This window comes from Hippocampus comes, unplaced genomic scaffold (assembly GCF_001891065.2).
Source record: "Hippocampus comes isolate QL1 unplaced genomic scaffold, H_comes_QL1_v1.1 scaffold39, whole genome shotgun sequence".
In the NCBI taxonomy this organism is placed as follows: Eukaryota; Metazoa; Chordata; class Actinopteri; order Syngnathiformes; family Syngnathidae; genus Hippocampus; species Hippocampus comes.
Window position 1 is genome coordinate 1,987,157 of NW_017842054.1, and position 15,910 is coordinate 2,003,066.

The 15,910-nt window shown below is 49.3% G+C and overlaps 1 protein-coding gene and 2 long non-coding RNA genes across 3 annotated transcripts; 1 reads left to right on the top strand and 2 right to left on the bottom strand.

The window, feature by feature from the left end:
• Window positions 1–9,925: 9,925 nt before the first annotated feature.
• Window positions 9,926–12,351, top strand: LOC109510218 (protein phosphatase 1 regulatory subunit 3C-B). The gene is made up of 2 exons (XM_019860387.1): window positions 9,926–10,086; window positions 11,040–12,351. The coding sequence occupies exons 1-2, from the start codon at window positions 10,073–10,075 to the stop codon at window positions 11,983–11,985; spliced, it is 960 nt and encodes a 319-aa protein (XP_019715946.1). The 5' UTR covers window positions 9,926–10,072; the 3' UTR covers window positions 11,986–12,351.
• On the bottom strand, window positions 10,339–10,646 carry LOC109510220 (uncharacterized). Its single transcript, XR_002167095.1, has 2 exons — window positions 10,564–10,646; window positions 10,339–10,452 (listed from the first exon to the last, which is right to left on the bottom strand). It is a non-coding gene; the product is annotated as an uncharacterized LOC109510220 (long non-coding RNA).
• A 1,438-nt stretch (window positions 12,352–13,789) lies between the features above and the next one.
• LOC109510219 (uncharacterized) lies at window positions 13,790–15,634 on the bottom strand. Its single transcript, XR_002167094.1, has 2 exons — window positions 15,365–15,634; window positions 13,790–15,023 (listed from the first exon to the last, which is right to left on the bottom strand). It is a non-coding gene; the product is annotated as an uncharacterized LOC109510219 (long non-coding RNA).
• Window positions 15,635–15,910: the final 276 nt, after the last annotated feature.

Here is a 15,910-nt window from a genome sequence, read left to right on the forward strand (position 1 = left end):
GCCTTGCGACGTGCTCGTGTGACTCTCGCTTGCGGTCAGGAAATCGTGTCACATGCCATCCATGTGTCCAAACCATTTTTGTTTGCCTGAGCTCCCAAAAGGCCCCCCCCCACCCCCGCTCGCGCTCGCCTCGCACGTTTCGCTCGTCTTGCGACGGAAGGACAACAAGAGCGTGCGTGTGCAGATTTGGTCTTGGGGTTTATTTTCATCTCTTCAGACCGCAGCGCCGCAGTCTTGGCGGGCGGAGTGCAGAGTCGCTCGGCGCCGTCCTCCGTCGCGCCTTGTCCTCGTGGGTCATTGTGTCACTCGACAGACAAAAAGAGAATTGTGTCCATCCGCTTGCGGCAATGCTCGCGTCTCGGTGGTTTCAAAATGTTGCCCGGTAGGCTGCACACTGACGGTCTTCCCTCCGTGGACACTTTGGCTTGCCTCGTCACGCATCAAACATGAAAGTGAACTTCTAGCGTCTGGTTAGTAGCACAAGTTGTCAACAAATCTGAGGTGGCTGTGGATGGGAGGTCCACGCCAGATTGGAGGTCAGGCTGCAAGGTTGTTTCAAGGCAGATTCGTGGGAGGTTTGATGCAGATGGAGGTCATTCAACAAGCAAAATCCTTGCGGAGGAGTGGAATATCATTGGCAGATTGGCGGCAGGTGAGTTTGAAAGTGGAGGAAGTTCAACGGCAGGTTGGTGGGACAAAACTGGCAGGTGGCGGTAGGTGGCAGTTGATAGCAGATTGCTGGCAGGTGGAGGGAATTTCAAGTCAGCTAGCGGCAGAAAATGGCAAGTGGCGGTCGCTTCAATGTTGCCTGGTGGCATTGGCAACGACTGGTGGCAGAAAAGTGGCAGATCGGTGGCGCATTAGCGGAAGGCGTTGCAGGTCAACTGGAGACGGCCGGCAGGTACGTGTCGGCGTCTTGACAGCTGAGAAGCCGGTGAGTGCAACGTGCTCTTGTCTCAGGTGTACAGAAGAAGCCAAGGTGATTTCCAAGGTTAGCAAGTGAAGTCAGAGCGGCGCCGGAGGCAAAAGTAGGAGGAGGAGGAGGAAAAAAAATAATTATCGGCTTCGGCAGACAACATCTGTTATGTCAGCATTCCGGGCCCGCAAGCCGACACAAACGCGGACGCCGAGCGCGACCGCCGCCGCCGCCTGAGCCTCGGCCTTTTACACGCGACCTTTCGCCTCTGGGTCAAAGTTGTCGTCGGTGGACTTGAACCAGAACGTGACCTCTCGCCGCCTCGGAGCGCCCCCGGGCCCCAAACAAGTTCAGTTCAACCGAGCCTTCCATCCAACAGTCAAACGATGCAGCGGCCACGATGGCATCGTCGCGGACGCGCAACAATGATGATGACGATGAAGATGGGAGACGAGAGCGCCTTGCGCGCCGGCCGATGCGTTCAAGGTCACGCCCTGCGGGCACGTCAAACGACATGACAGGTGACTTCATCCTGTTCTCATTTGGACGGGTTACCTGAGGTGAACTTCTCCTTCCTGACACACAATCAATCAAGTGCAACCAAATCATCGAATGGCTTGTGAAGCCTTTGGAAGGGCCACAAAATGTCCTGCCATCTTGAGGCGAGTCACAACGAAACTCGGCCACACCGACAAATTGCAGTGGAGCGAAGTGCAAGTACAGTGGCCCCTCGACTTACGAACGTCTCTTCGTATGAAATTTTCAAGTTACGCAACACCGCAACAGGAAAATATCACCCCTTGTTACGAAAGAAATTTCAAGACACGAAACGTATCAAAACAAAGATCATTCAATACGCCTGCCAGCCCCCCCTAAAAAAATCTGAGCAAATTTAGCCCTGGGAGGCCGAAATTGGACAAACAAGACAACGATTCATCACTTGTCAAAACAGTTGTTGTTGTTTCAATAATCGGATCAATTGTCGATGAATCGGTTCATTCTTGCACCTTCACAGTGGGACATCCTCGTTGCTGTGGTAACCGTGTTAGTCCACATTTCGTAAGCACTTCTTGTCAAAATGACGGTCTTCCTTACAAAGGGCTCAACAATTCCGGGCAAAAACAACGGGCCGCTCGTCCGGTCGGCGGCAACCGTGGCAACAATCTGACGCAACGGTCAGAAAAAAAAAAGCTCCGCTCAGAGCTGAGGCGAAGCGGCATCGCCGCGTGCAATAAATGCAGCCGAAACGTCGGGACTGCGACTTGTCGAAACGCATTTTTCTCGGCAAGTTTGTCTGCGTGCCACATTGCCGTGAGCGCTTCACGGGTTCACCCTATTCGTGAACTCCGGCTGGGCTGACGGAGGTGCTTCTTTTCTCCGCCCGCCTCTCGCAGGTGTTTTCGCTTAACCTGCCCGAGTGGAGCACGTGGGCGCGGCCGGGCTGCGGCGCTCTGGCCCGAAGAGCCGAGGCGGGGGGGGTGCTACGCCGCCGTAAGTCTCGCGGTGGCCTGCAGGCACGCACGGGCTCCTCCCTGCGCTCACGAAATTTGACTTGGACGCCAGGTAGAAGAAGTTCAATAGCAAGTCAGCGGAATTGAAGGCACGGATGCGGGGGACTGGATGTGGACTGCTGGCTTATGTGTGGCGTATCAGCTGCGAGTAGTTTAACAGCAAAACGGTAGCGGGTGAGTGGAAGTAAAGCGACAGGCGGTGGCGTACGAAATTGCAAATAGAGCGACGGTTGACGGCAGACTGCTGCCATGTCACTGCCGGATGGCTTGCAGGAAAATGGCGCTTCAATGGCAGACTGACTCTCAAAAAGTGAAAGAGAGACTGTTCACAAGTCAAGGGCAGATCACTTGCAGGGAGTGGTCACTGCCAAACGCCATCACTTGCGTCTTCGTGCCTTGCCATTGGTGCCGTTGTCCCAAAAGAAGGACAAAGGGAAGCTCCTGGCGGCATTCCGGCGTGTTGCTTTGTGTGGGTCCTTGGCACCCGGGCCAATCCAAACAGTGAGAGGTCGCGAACTCCCGTGTTTGTCCAACGGCGAGAAAAGGTGACACGGCGGCGAGGTCGCAGCCGAGCGGTCGGAGGGAAGAGCAAAGCTTCGGAATGACAACAAACGGAGACGCCGAGCTGTTCCACATCGTTGGCTGCCGTTTTGGCCAAAGCCGGGCTTAGAGTTCAACACCTTCATCGTCGGCCTCCTCCTCCTCTTCATCATCACTACGCCCAGAGTGTCCGTTTTGCCTCTTTTGCAATGACTATTTCCAATGGCACCAGCGATGTTCCTTTTGGAAGACACATTTTTGCGTAATGAGTAAGCTACCGCGTCACTCTATCTAAAATGGTCGTCTGATTGAAGTTACCATTCGAAAGCATTCCTGTGGTGTCGGGGACAAAGCAAAGTTGGCATCTCTCTTTGGAGAAGGCCACACCGGAACCGATGCCACCCGGCTGCACAAGATTGTAACGTGAGGCGCAGCTCGGCGATCACAACGCCAAATAAATTCCACCGCGGTCTGGTCAACGCAACTCATCAGGTAGTTGACTCCTCTACTGCAGGAAGCTTGTGGAGAGAGCGCACGGCTTCCTTTTCGAGTGAGGGTCCTCGTCAGGGCCAGTCTCCAAACAGACTACACTGGATTGGTCCCCTGGCAATCAATCACTGAGCGACCAGTCAGTCAAGCGAGACAGCCAACCGCATCCTCGAAAGCAAACCTCCTGCAAGCGCCTTTCGAGAGCAGCCAAATATGGAGGAAGGGTGCCATCTGCTGGCAGTCTCGATAGCTGCAACATACGTGTCCACCCCGCCGCTCCCGCCACGTTTTTTGTTTTTTTTTTTGTGGTGGTGGGGGGAGTTGTGTTGTGTTTTGGGGAACACTTTCTGTGGTTGTCCCGTAACGCAAGCTGTGACGAATATTCTTGCCCAGCCCCTGTCAATATGGACTGGGGAAAAAAGCCCGCATGACCACCGGCCTTGACAATGACGCTGCTCAAACACATTTGCATGGAAGGGTCCCCTGATAGTAGGTCATCCACAGCCCCCCCCCCAAAAAAAAAAAAAAAATCTCGGTCGACATTCGGCGACGGGGCCAGTGCTGCGCGTCGTTGGTGCTTAACAAGAACGGGTTTGGCCAAGGAGGAGCCACGTCATCGCGTCCTCGTAAAGCGTCCAAACGTCACTCCCCACGTCGACGTTTACCCAAGAGCGCCTGCGCCGTTAATAATAATAATAATAATAATAATAACAATAATAATAATAATGCGCTATTAGCATCTGCGTCGCTCTCTGACCACATGATAAGAGAACACCATATACAATTTGAATGTTCTATTCAAAACAACTCGGCTCCCTTTTTGATTGACACCCACTGCAAAACGTCAAACGTTTAGCATTTTTGTTATACCTGAGCACTTTACGGTGCAAAATAGTAGCCTACATACAAATTGTGCTCAAAAACAAAAACCACACGCAAATGCTTTTTTTTTTTTCAAATCATTGCTCATCGTTTAATAATTTCATTTTGAGTTCCAACAATTAATTAATTGATCGAACGTTGTCGTGTACTTCCATCAATTGGGTTCAGAAAACAAACACGTTGGTCAATAAAAGTAAAAATAAATGAACGTCTTACCTTCAAAATGTTTCTCCGTCGCAGTTCTTCCGGTCCAGTTGACCCTCAGACTTGTTATGTAAAGTTGATTGATGTTTAAAAAAAATAAAATCACATATTAAAAAAAAAAAAAAAAGTTTTGACAAGGTTGCACTTTTGAGCTGTTAGCTTCACGATAAACTGAGCTAATTGTCTTGTCACTTCAATTAGCGATGTGCTCCCTGCCACTCTTGAACGTTTACGGTGCTCACAAGAGCTTTAGGAACAATCTTGTCACAAATAAAGTATGGATATAATTCATATAGGAGTGTTTATTATGACCAGGAACAATTACTTGACATATTTTGACGTCAACTGTACCGCTTGGAGCTCCTTAAATGGCTCGCTTGGAGAAACAATTCGGCCGTACACGTGACTTCCGTTTACGTGCGCTGACTTTCAAAACAAACGGATGTTCGTGCTCTTACATTTTCTAGTTGCACTTTACATTTTCGTTTGCAAATGAATGAAGCACAAATAATCATTTATCATTGAACCACCGCCCCTTGGGGCCACTTAAAGCTTGTCTTAAAGCCAGTTATCTTTCAAATAAAAATTTGAAAATGACTAGTCAAGAAAAATAACGTCTTACTCACTTTAATACGGCATGGGGTTGGCGCATAAAATAGGTAAAAAATGAACATCGTAGAAAGGGTTCTGTCAGTCGTCATCTGTACCTGTGGGTAAAAAACAAAAAAAAACAAAAAAAAGCAAAAAAGGACGTTTCGCTTCTCTCACAGAAGTTTCGTCAGCGGTAAACAACCCTGAAGTCTCCGTGAAGACTCCGGGAAGTTGCTCTGCGCTAAAAAGCTGAGCGTGGCCTGTTTGAGGACTGGGTGGGGATGGTTAGTCACGCCCCTATTGGTTTATTAGAGGCCCATTGGTTTCTAAATTCCCTATCATTGGGTCTTGATTAGGCCTATTGTTTGGGCTAAGGCTGAATAGCTACTTTCAGTTAGCCTGATCAGCATGTCTAAGTAAGGTACTGGTCAACAAGTTATTGTAAAAACCGTGAAGGAGGTATCAGATTTAACCTGTCTCCTATAAGGGACATATCTTATCTAAGTAAGGGACATAGACATGCTGATCAGGCTAACTGAAAGTAGCTATTCAGCCTTAGCCCAAACAATAGGCCGAATCAAGACCCAATGATAGGGAATTTAGAAACCAATGGGCCTCTAATAAACCAATAGGGGCGTGACTAACCATCCCCACCCAGTCCTCAAACAGGCCACGCTCAGCTTTTTAGCGCAGAGCAACTTCCCGGAGTCTTCACGGAGACTTCAGGGTTGTCTACCGCTGACGAAGCTTCTGTGAGAGAAGCGAAACGTCCTTTTTTGCTTTTTTTTGTTTTTTTTTGTTTTTTACCCACAGGTACAGATGACGACTGACAGAACCCTTTCTACGATGGAACTTTCCTGTACGACTGAGAGCCTTCACAAGTAAAAAATGAACAATAAACAAATAAATATGTTTTGTAGAATTTCAAGCGAATTTTTCTCGATATTAAAAAGTGCATAATTCAACCTTAGGAAAATCTATTTTTTTAATTTATTGTCATAGTGCACACAAAGTTATGGTTGGTTGCATTGAAACATCCATCCATTTTCTGAAGCATTCTCCTCACTCGAGTTGCGGTTGTGCTGGAGCCTTGGGTGTCATGGTGGCGACTTTTGGTTTGGAGGCAAAAGGTGGACCCAAGCGCAGGGGAGGCAGTGCAGGAGCCGTCCTCCAGGGCACGCCGGCGTTTGGGCGTGACCCTCAGACAGGTTCTTGAGTTGCGGGAGGGAGCTGATTGGTGGATACACAAGGAGCAAGGCTGACTGGAACAGGTGGAGACGAAAGTGTAAGGAGCACACAGGGGAAAGAAAATCCCAAAGCAACCTAAAGACACAAATCTGTTCCATACATACATGTGATCAAACGTGTAAATGAGGCGATTCCAGGGAATCCGACCAAAAGGTCTTGGATGGGTGCAATATGCAGGTTAGCCAGTAGTAGGCACTAGTGTGTCGCATGACTTGATGAGTGCAATATGCAGACGAGCCAGTAGTTGGCAGTAGTGTGTCACATGACTTGATGGGTGCAATATGCAGGCGAGCCAGTAGTTGGCAGTAGTGTGTCACATGACTTGATGGGTGCAGTATCCAGGCGAGCCAGTAGTTGGCAGTAGTGTGTCACATGACTTGAGGGAGCTTGCGTCTTGTGTTTGACTTGGACGTGGACATTGAACAGCATTGTGGACTTCAGACTGCTGCGTGTCCACAGCATGCCCACAATATTTGAACGTGCACGCCGTCCGGCAACAACATTGTCTTTCATTGGCTCTTCAGCGTGGTCACATGACCCTTGCCATTTTGGGGCGCCGCTCAAGTAGGTCAGGGGCCCCCGCTCCTCTCAAGTGGGGCGTGAGGTGCCATGATGGGTGCAATATGCAGGCGAGCCAGTAGTTGGCAGTAGTGTGTCACATGACTTGATGGGTGCAGTATCCAGGCGAGCCAGTAGTTGGCAGTAGTGTGTCACATGACTTGAGGGAGCTTGCGTCTTGTGTTTGACTTGGACGTGGACATTGAACAGCATTGTGGACTTCAGACTGCTGCGTGTCCACAGCATGCCCACAATATTTGAACGTGCACGCCGTCCGGCAACAACATTGTCTTTCATTGGCTCTTCAGCGTGGTCACATGACCCTTGCCATTTTGGGGCGCCGCTCAAGTAGGTCAGGGGCCCCCGCTCCTCTCAAGTGGGGCGTGAGGTGCCAAGGTTCCACCCGTTGGCCAATCCGCCGATGGTTTATCGGCATTTTTATCATGCACTAAACTTTTACGGCCGTCTCTCCGTTATCGGCGACCTTGTCACTCGCAAGTCAACCACATCAATCACGCGGTTATCTGTACTTGACATCGCAGCCTGATCCGATGGATGGATGCAGCATGCCGAACACTTTTCCTCCGTGTGTGTGAGCGTGAGGGAGAGTGCGAGTAAAGCTACCTGTACATTTGCAAAAGAATGCCGAGAGTAAGTTTTCCAGTACATAAACATATTTATTAGTAGTCCTGGCACCTGTTTTTCTGACAACGTCCCTTCTCACTCTGCCCACCTTCACCTTTTTTAACGAACATTGTGGACCATGTCAAATGACGTTCCCCCTTTTTTTTTTTTTTTTTGCATGTCGTAAGCCACTGATGCCCCCTGATCCAGATGATAAATTTGTCTGTGTGTGTGTGTGTGTGTGTGTGTGTGTGTGTGTGTGTGCGCACGCGGGTTCACCTGGAATCAACTCTATCTCTGCCTGCATGTGTGTTTTATTTGCAGGTGATGTCGCTTTTGGAATTGCGCCGCCAAAGACAACAAAGTGTGAGGACAACATGAGCACCAAAAGGCTTCGAAATATCTCATCCATTGATTTTGTTATTATCTTCATGTTGAGACTTCACAAGCTGTTCCATTGCGCCATATTTAGCCAGCGTCCTGCTCAGTGAGTTCACATGACTTGAATGTACTTGAATGGCTGCTCAACAAACCGGGACTACGATTTATTCCAATTATTGCCGGCGCACGTACCAGTGTTCAAGCTGTGTCAATTGCGTAGCGGATGTACTTTCACTAATTCATTTGACTATATTGCATTTATATGACTGTAAATATTGTATTCATATTAGGACAACATACCTTGATTCTTCTCTGATACTTGGTATAGCATGACTAGTCTGTACTCTGTACTCATCATGACTATTACAAATATTCTCCTAGTTTATATATTTAATAGGACGAGAATGCATTTGAAACGGCAGCACGTCGGCCTCACAGTGCAGAGGATTCTGGGCTCCGGCGGTCCTGTGCAGAGTTTGCATGGTCTCCCCGCCCGTGCCTGTGCGGGTTTTCTCCGGGTACTCCGGTTTCCTCCCACATTCCAAAAACATCCATGGCAGATTAATGGAACACTCTAAATTGTCCAAAGGTGTGATTGTGAGCGTGGATGGTTGTTTGTATATGTGTGCCCTGCGATTGGCTGGCAACCGGTTCAGGGTGGGGTCACCTACTGCCCGCAGATGACTGGGATAGGCGCCCACCATACCCGCGACCCTTGTGTTGAGACACAGGTCGACATGACGTCCCCAAAATGACATGGCCACATTTGATAACATTTGCAGAGGCACCTGAAAGGGCGCAAAGACAGCATGCCAAGACTTGTGAGGACACGAGAATCATGATAGTCCACTTGAACATCAAAACGGGCCAAGCAGGTAAGTCTGGACGTACTCGAAGCCAAACGGCATTTAAGGACCCAAGATGACAAAGATGCAACCAACGTCTTTTGATCTCAATCTTTACTGCACCATAAAAAAAAGGAAAAAAAGTTGAGGCAAGCGCACCCGTGTTGTCTTTGGGAACATTTCGACCTGACGTGAACCTTTCCACACTGCAAAGGCGGCTGTCCTTATTTCGCTCCGGACCAACGTTCCAGAAAACTCAAGCCTGCTGCTGCTGTTGTTACAACATGCATTTTGGAGCATCGCCACCAATGATCAGCATTATTTTCTTTAGCGTGTGTGTGTGTGTGTGTGTGTGTGTGTGTGTGTGTGTGTGTGTGTGTGTGTGTGTGTGTGTAGCACTGCAATGGTGCCTTGAGATTTGAGTAGCCCCAAGTGTGTCAAGAACCTTTCATCCAATGTTTTGCTTTGAGGTGCAAGCTCAAACTGGACATACGAGTGCTCTAGCTATGTTGGGAGTGAACTTACTTTTATTCACTTGGGAGTGAATAAAAGCATCCATTTGGTTTGGCAAACAGTGAACAACTCTTAAAAAAAAAAAAAAAGCTTCGATGTGTTTCAAACAACCACATAGGACTGTAGCTGACCCTTTCAGTCCGCCAACTGAATGCTAACGCTAATGATCATCTATGCTACCATCCTTCAAGCAATGGCTTGAGCACAAAGTGTGCAGCAAAACACGTAGACAGACCATTTAACAGGACTCACAGTTATGTGTTCTTTAGCCTCTGCATGGAACAGTTGGGTGCGACGTGCACAGACGCCAACAATGTGTCAACGGAGGCGGACAAAAATCTCACGAGTGACTGTGAGGCAAGCGACTTGGCCAGCAGAGGGCGCGCCTCGTCTTTGCCGAAGCCGCTGGCAGTCGGGGGCCATCTTGCCGTGCAAGTGGGCAAGCCCCGACAAAACTAGCCCTGCCCCCATTGGCCGGTCGCCTCGCCCACTCTGCCCCAATTGGCCAGTAAGCTCGCTCACCCTTCTCCTATTGGCCGACCGGCTCGCCCGCTTCGTGCCGATTGGCCGCTGCGGGGAGCGCGGAGCGCTAGAAAGCCAGCCGAGCCCGACCCGCTCGCCACTCACGTACGTCGAGCCCCAGCTCGGAGGAGGAGTAGGAGGACGACCGCGAGCACCACCGGCCAGGAGAAGACGAGCGACGGCGACAGTAATGTTCTAGAAGAAGCTGACTTTAGTTGGAGTGCTCGGATCTGAGCTTTTGTTTTCCCATGAGTGCTGCCAGGTGAGAGCTTGACGTCAACTTCCAAAAAAAGTCCTTTGCCAGTCGTCACGTCGCTTCCGTTTTGAGCGTTGACAGCTTAAACGTAGTTTAAACAGCCAAAAAGAATCCAGTGACCAAGTTAAGTCAAAGGTCTGCATAAGTGCTGCACAGTTGACAAGTATTCTGGGCCTCAGGAAGTTGAATGGAGGCCACTTCAAATCTTTTTCAAGGTCAACTTTTGACGAATAATTGACGTTTGAGACGTACGCAGTCTTTTTTTTTTCTCTTCGGCTCACGTCAAGTTGTCGTGGCATTGCAAAGCCCTGGTTGATTGAGAATCTGCAAAGAAAACTTGTTTCTTCTTTTCTTATTCCTCCTCCACTTCTGCTGCTCTAACAAGACCAAAAGTAACAATAAAAGTTTTGAACTCAAGTAGTACACCCGTCTCATGTTGATTTCACAAAAGATGAATTGAGGCAACAATTGCCTTGAACCAACCTGGGGAAGTACGATGAACTGGGAGACTGAGAATCTACCCAGATTTCGTCTTCTGTTCAGGCAAGATGAAGAGTAACAAATCATCAAGTCAAGTAACTTGAAGTTACATTAACTCAAGCTGAAGTGGAATTGAGTGGTGGGGGGTGGGGGGTGGGGCTTGCTTCCACTTTTTGCGGCTTGTTGTGACCCGAGTGACCGACATTAATAAAGTGCCTGCTCTGTCCTCATATTTCCTTCCTTTAATTTGCTCAGACAAACTGAAAAGTCACCAAATACCTCAAGGAACTTGAAGTGACTCGAGCAAAAGTTGGCACCTGTCCGGGTGCCTCCAATCTTTAAATTTTTTTACGGATTTATTATGAGCGGGTGGGATACTCGTCCACTTTCTTCTTCTGTCAGACGTAAAAGAGTGTCAACTTTGAAGCATTGAAAAGCATTGTGCCTCACTCACCGTCTCTTCCTGTCCCGACGCGCAGCCTTCTGCGGTCCTTCAGTCCGTCGGCGATGCCCGGGCCGGTCATGCCCATGGACGTGGCCATGCGCTTCTACATCAGCCACTCTCCTCCTCCTCTCAGGGGCTTCCTGAGCTCCTACGAGGCTCCTTTCACTCGGAGCAAGAGGCGGGACCGGGCCGCCGCCACGGCCGCCGGGCTCAGGCCCTGCCTGAGCAGCCAGCAGCGGGCGGCGCAGCACGAGGGCTGGAGCAGCAAAGGCGAGAAGAAGAAGGTGGTGTTTGCCGACTCCAAGGGAATGTCGCTCACCGCCGTCCGCGTCTTCTCCAAGAACGAGGAAGAACGCAACGGTGATGAGCTGCAGTTCGATATGAGCGACCTGGAGAACGCCGCCATGGACCTGAAGATCAGCTCGGCGTGCAGCCTGGAGCTGGACTTCAAGCAGCCCTCGGCCGACTACCTGGACTTCAGGAACCGCCTGATCCGGAACTCGGTCTGCTTGGAGAACTGCTCGCTGCAGGAGCGCTCGCTCACCGGCACGGTCAAAGTGCGCAACGTCGGCTTTGAGAAGTGCGTGCGTGTGCGGGCCACCTTCGACTCGTGGGCCAGCTTCATGGACGTGGACTGCACCTTCATGAACAACGTGTACGGCGCCAACGACACCGACACCTTCGCCTTCGTTCTGGACCTTCCCGCCGACATCCCGCCGCACAACCGGGTGGAGTTCTGCGTCTGCTTCGAGGCCCGGGACCGGACCTTCTGGGACAACAACGACGGCAAGAACTACGGGGTCAAGCACGTGGGTTGGACCGGCGTGTCCTCTCCGGCTCCGGCCGAGCAGCAGAAGGCGAGCGGCGTCAAGGTTGTGGAGATGGACCTGGACCAGTTGGGAAGCCCTCGCATGTGCAGCGGCTTCTTTCCGGGCTGGCAAAGCTGGAACCACGCGGACGCCTCCGTGCCCTACTGGTGACGGGCTGCCACTTGACTGCGTCGACGACGGACGTTACGTCCTTCATATTGAAGGGGAGCCGGCCGGCCTACCAGCCGCCGGCCAGCCAGTGAGCGAGCGAGTGTGGGTCCTGACGGATGCAAGGCAGATTTTTTAGGGGGATGGGGGGGGGGTCTTCTGCCTCTTGGACATGCCGATGATGTCATCAGAGGGCGACTGCACCTTTTTATTGCTTCACACGCTTTTGGTACTTCCGCATGCGGTCTCCCGCATCTTTGTGATTTGCACAGTTTGTGTGCGTGCGTGCGTGCGAGGCTGCCAATCAAGTTTCATTTTCTTTTGGCAAAGGAAGTAGTGTTGTTTGGAATAAAAGTTTATATTTGTGCACTGCTGTCTCCATTTAATCGATTGGTTGAGGATTCAGCACGGCGAGCGCTCTAGGTTAGCGTGTCTGCCTCACAGCTCGGAATCTGGGCTCCGCCCATCCTGTGTTCAAGGGGCTTTTCTGCAGGCGCTGCCGCCTTCCAAGAAAGGCATATTGGCTTCATGAGCCCGCCACCTTCAAGACTACAGATGCAAAACAATCGGGTGAACTGGTCGCCAGCCAATGGCAGGGCTGGCACCTTGTAAACGGCGCGTGAGCCCGCGCGTTAAGGCTGAGAACTTAAGTAGGGGGGGGGGGGGCTTTGGCGTCAGACGTGACACGCCTTCCGTGCAACGAATCCGTGCGACCGCTCAGGAAGGAAAGCCGGCCGCTCCTCCATCTTGGACTCATCATCCTGACCGGGGAAGAATCTCCGGCGGGCAGGATCACGACTTCCTGCTGCCACGTTCCTGACGGCGGCTCACAGCTGCAATCGCACACGCAAACATTCGGTTTGTGAAATGAAAACGTGCCTTCCACACACACACAAAAGCCAGACCAGATTTTCCATTGGCAAATAGCCAAAGCAGGTGGAACAGAGGTCTCACTAACGCACACAAGCACAAAAACGGCACATCTTCATGCTCCTTCGACAGAGCAGCCACATCCAGATAGGTCCCCCACCCCAAAAAACAGAAAAAAAAAAATCGAAAGAATCAAAAGGTTGAACATGCTTCCTTCTAGATGATGATGCAAATGAGCAGCGCAAACACAAGAGAACAAAAAATAGGGAAACTTAAAATAAGAGCAGTAGGAACAATTGCCGTCGAAGAAATGCCACCAGTCGGGAGAGAGCAATGTCTCCCAGGCACCAGCGGCGGTTAAACTTTCAAAACAACTTTATTTGCGACACGCCAACACCTTATTGATGAGAGTTGGTCCAAACACACACACACACACACACACACACACACACACACACACACACAGACAGACCGCAATCAGACATGCGTTCAGGTCACACAGTCAAGTCTGAACAGGCCAAGAACTGGTAGCACAGCGCTAATGTTAGCACAGCGATAATGTTAGCACAGCGCGAATGTTAGCAGGTCGTTTTGCAAGTACACGTGTCAAGCTAACTTCCAATGAGCCAAAACAAACCCAAGGCAGCTGAACCAACATGGGTTGCCGTGGCAAGCGCTAGAATGCGCATACTGTCGCTAACTGACGGAACTAGCTTAGCGTAAGCTAGCTGGGTGTGGTGTGATGCAAACGAGGTTCGTCCAGCTTAGCCGGCTTCCTTCGCAAGATTCTTTCTTCGCTTTCCTCTTTGATATGTTATAGAGGGAACGGTCGCCAACCTTCTGCGACTAAACTGCTAGGGGTTGTGTCACTTATTTTAATAAAAGACCAATCTGTTCATTTTTTTTAATTGATCAATGAATTGGATTCAAAAAACATTTTTAAGTGCCTCTTTTATTCAACGGCAGGACAATATTTTGAATTGACAGTGCAGAAAATCCATGAGCAAAGAAATGATGATTCAGCAGCTAGTCCGGTCCATAACATTGGCCTCGAAATCAGCCCAAAACATTGATCATTGTTTTGCAAAGTAAAAGCAAGCGTTTGCAAAAGTCTTATTTGAGTCAACACAAAAGATAAGTAGTCAGTCGTCAATATTTACTGTTGAGAGGTTGAAATGCCGACAATCTGGAGTCAAACCAGCTCTCGAAACACACAAACCGATTCTCCAAACCGGTGTGGATTAAGTTGATCATCGATCATTCGTTGAGGAATTGTTGCAATTCCGCTTGAAAGCCATTTAGCTAATCCAAAGTGCCTGGCCGTGCAGACTTCACTTCAAGATCAGATAAACGCCAATAAGTCCAGATAGAAGACAGAAAGGCGTGGAAGCAAAAATAGGATAAGATAAAAAGCTCGCTTCTCACTTGCTGCTCAGCCTCTTTATCAAGTGGGTCAACTCGGCTCTGATAAAAGCTCGCGCAGAAAATCGCAAAGATGCGTCCATCGCGCTCCTGGTCCGAGTTTTCCGAGGTCTGTCGCGGTCTTCGGGACACGTTCCTTCAAGTCCTCAAGGTTCCCAGTTTCCAGGAGCCAGTTCAGCTCTTTTAAGTCCTTCAGCTTTTGGAGGTCACATTCAGTTCTTTTAACCACTTCAGGTCTTTCTATTCTCAAGTAGTCGTCTCAGTTCCTTCCAAATCTTTGGGGCCATTTTCAGATGTCTGAGGTTCTCTGCCCCCCTTCAATCCCTCATATTCTCAAGTGTGCAAGATTATTTTCAGTTCTTTCAGGTCCTTCAGTTTTCCAAGTTCCATGTCCTTCCTTCGGGTCTTTCTCACCTCCAGTAGCATTTCCAGTTTTTGAAAGTCCTTCAGGTCTCCTTTGTCCATTGCAGTTGTTTCAAGCCATTCAGGTGGGCTACTTTGTGGCTGCGTGTGAGGTGAACATTCCATACGCGCGTGGAAGGGAAGGCTTCCATCGTGATGTGTGAGTGACAGCTGCTGTAACTGGACCTCAGCTGAGCTCACATCGGCTGATCAGCTGCTGGCGGTCTTGACAGGGGTGACATTTCTCTGCTTTTGTCCAAGTACCAATCATGAGAACCTCAATGTTGCTACGGAAATGTTGGCATCGCATCAAGAGTGAGAGAAATGGCAGTCTTTGGTCACAGACTCTTTGTGTGTGTGTGTGTGTGTGTGTGTGTGTGTGTGTAAGATAAAAAAAACCACCATGGTAAGTGTTGTGTTGCAAAAATTCAACCAACAATTTATTTTAAAACATTTTGACAGTGCAGAGTACGGTTTGACGGTCCACAGACTTTGAATGACAAAAAGTGCATTGCATAATAGCACTTCTAAAATTAGACGCAAATTGGCTAGTTGCCAACTTCTAAATTGGATTCGTGGCTTGAATTCTTCGTGCGGAAGATTTAAACCCACTTGTACAGTGTACCATTTTTTTGGATACAGTATATATTTTTTCATCTTTGAAATGAAAAAGGAAAGCACTTTTTACCTAGCGGTGCGTTTCAGGCTGTGTTGGCAAACAACAAAGTCAGGATGGCCATTCGAGGCAAAACCGCACGCAAACTGGTCTCCTGAGAGCGACGTCATCAGCTGGCTATTTTTTCGTTGGCTGCTGCTTAATGACGCCACTTCTATGCGACACGCATCAAAGGACTACCACTCCCAGTCGACTGTCCAACTTTATGTCCTTCGGCTCACAGCCGTGCAATAATATCGAAATAAATACATTTAAAATCAACCCCAAAGGGTCGTGCATTTAATTAATCGCCAAAAATGAAAAAAAACGGGAAATTTTCGCTGTTATTATAGTTAGTTTTACAAACGTAAAATGTAGTTTCAATTAGTTTTGGTTTCTGGAAAGCATTTTCGTTTTTATTTTATTTCTTTAATGAAATTTTTTTTTCAATTTTAGGTGTTTGGTTTTTCGTTTGTGATGGGGACACCATGTGACAGGAAGTGATTTGAGAATAGGATGTCCCGCTGATTTTGACGCTCACAACAACCTCCACGTACTTCCAACATCAATCCGATGAGG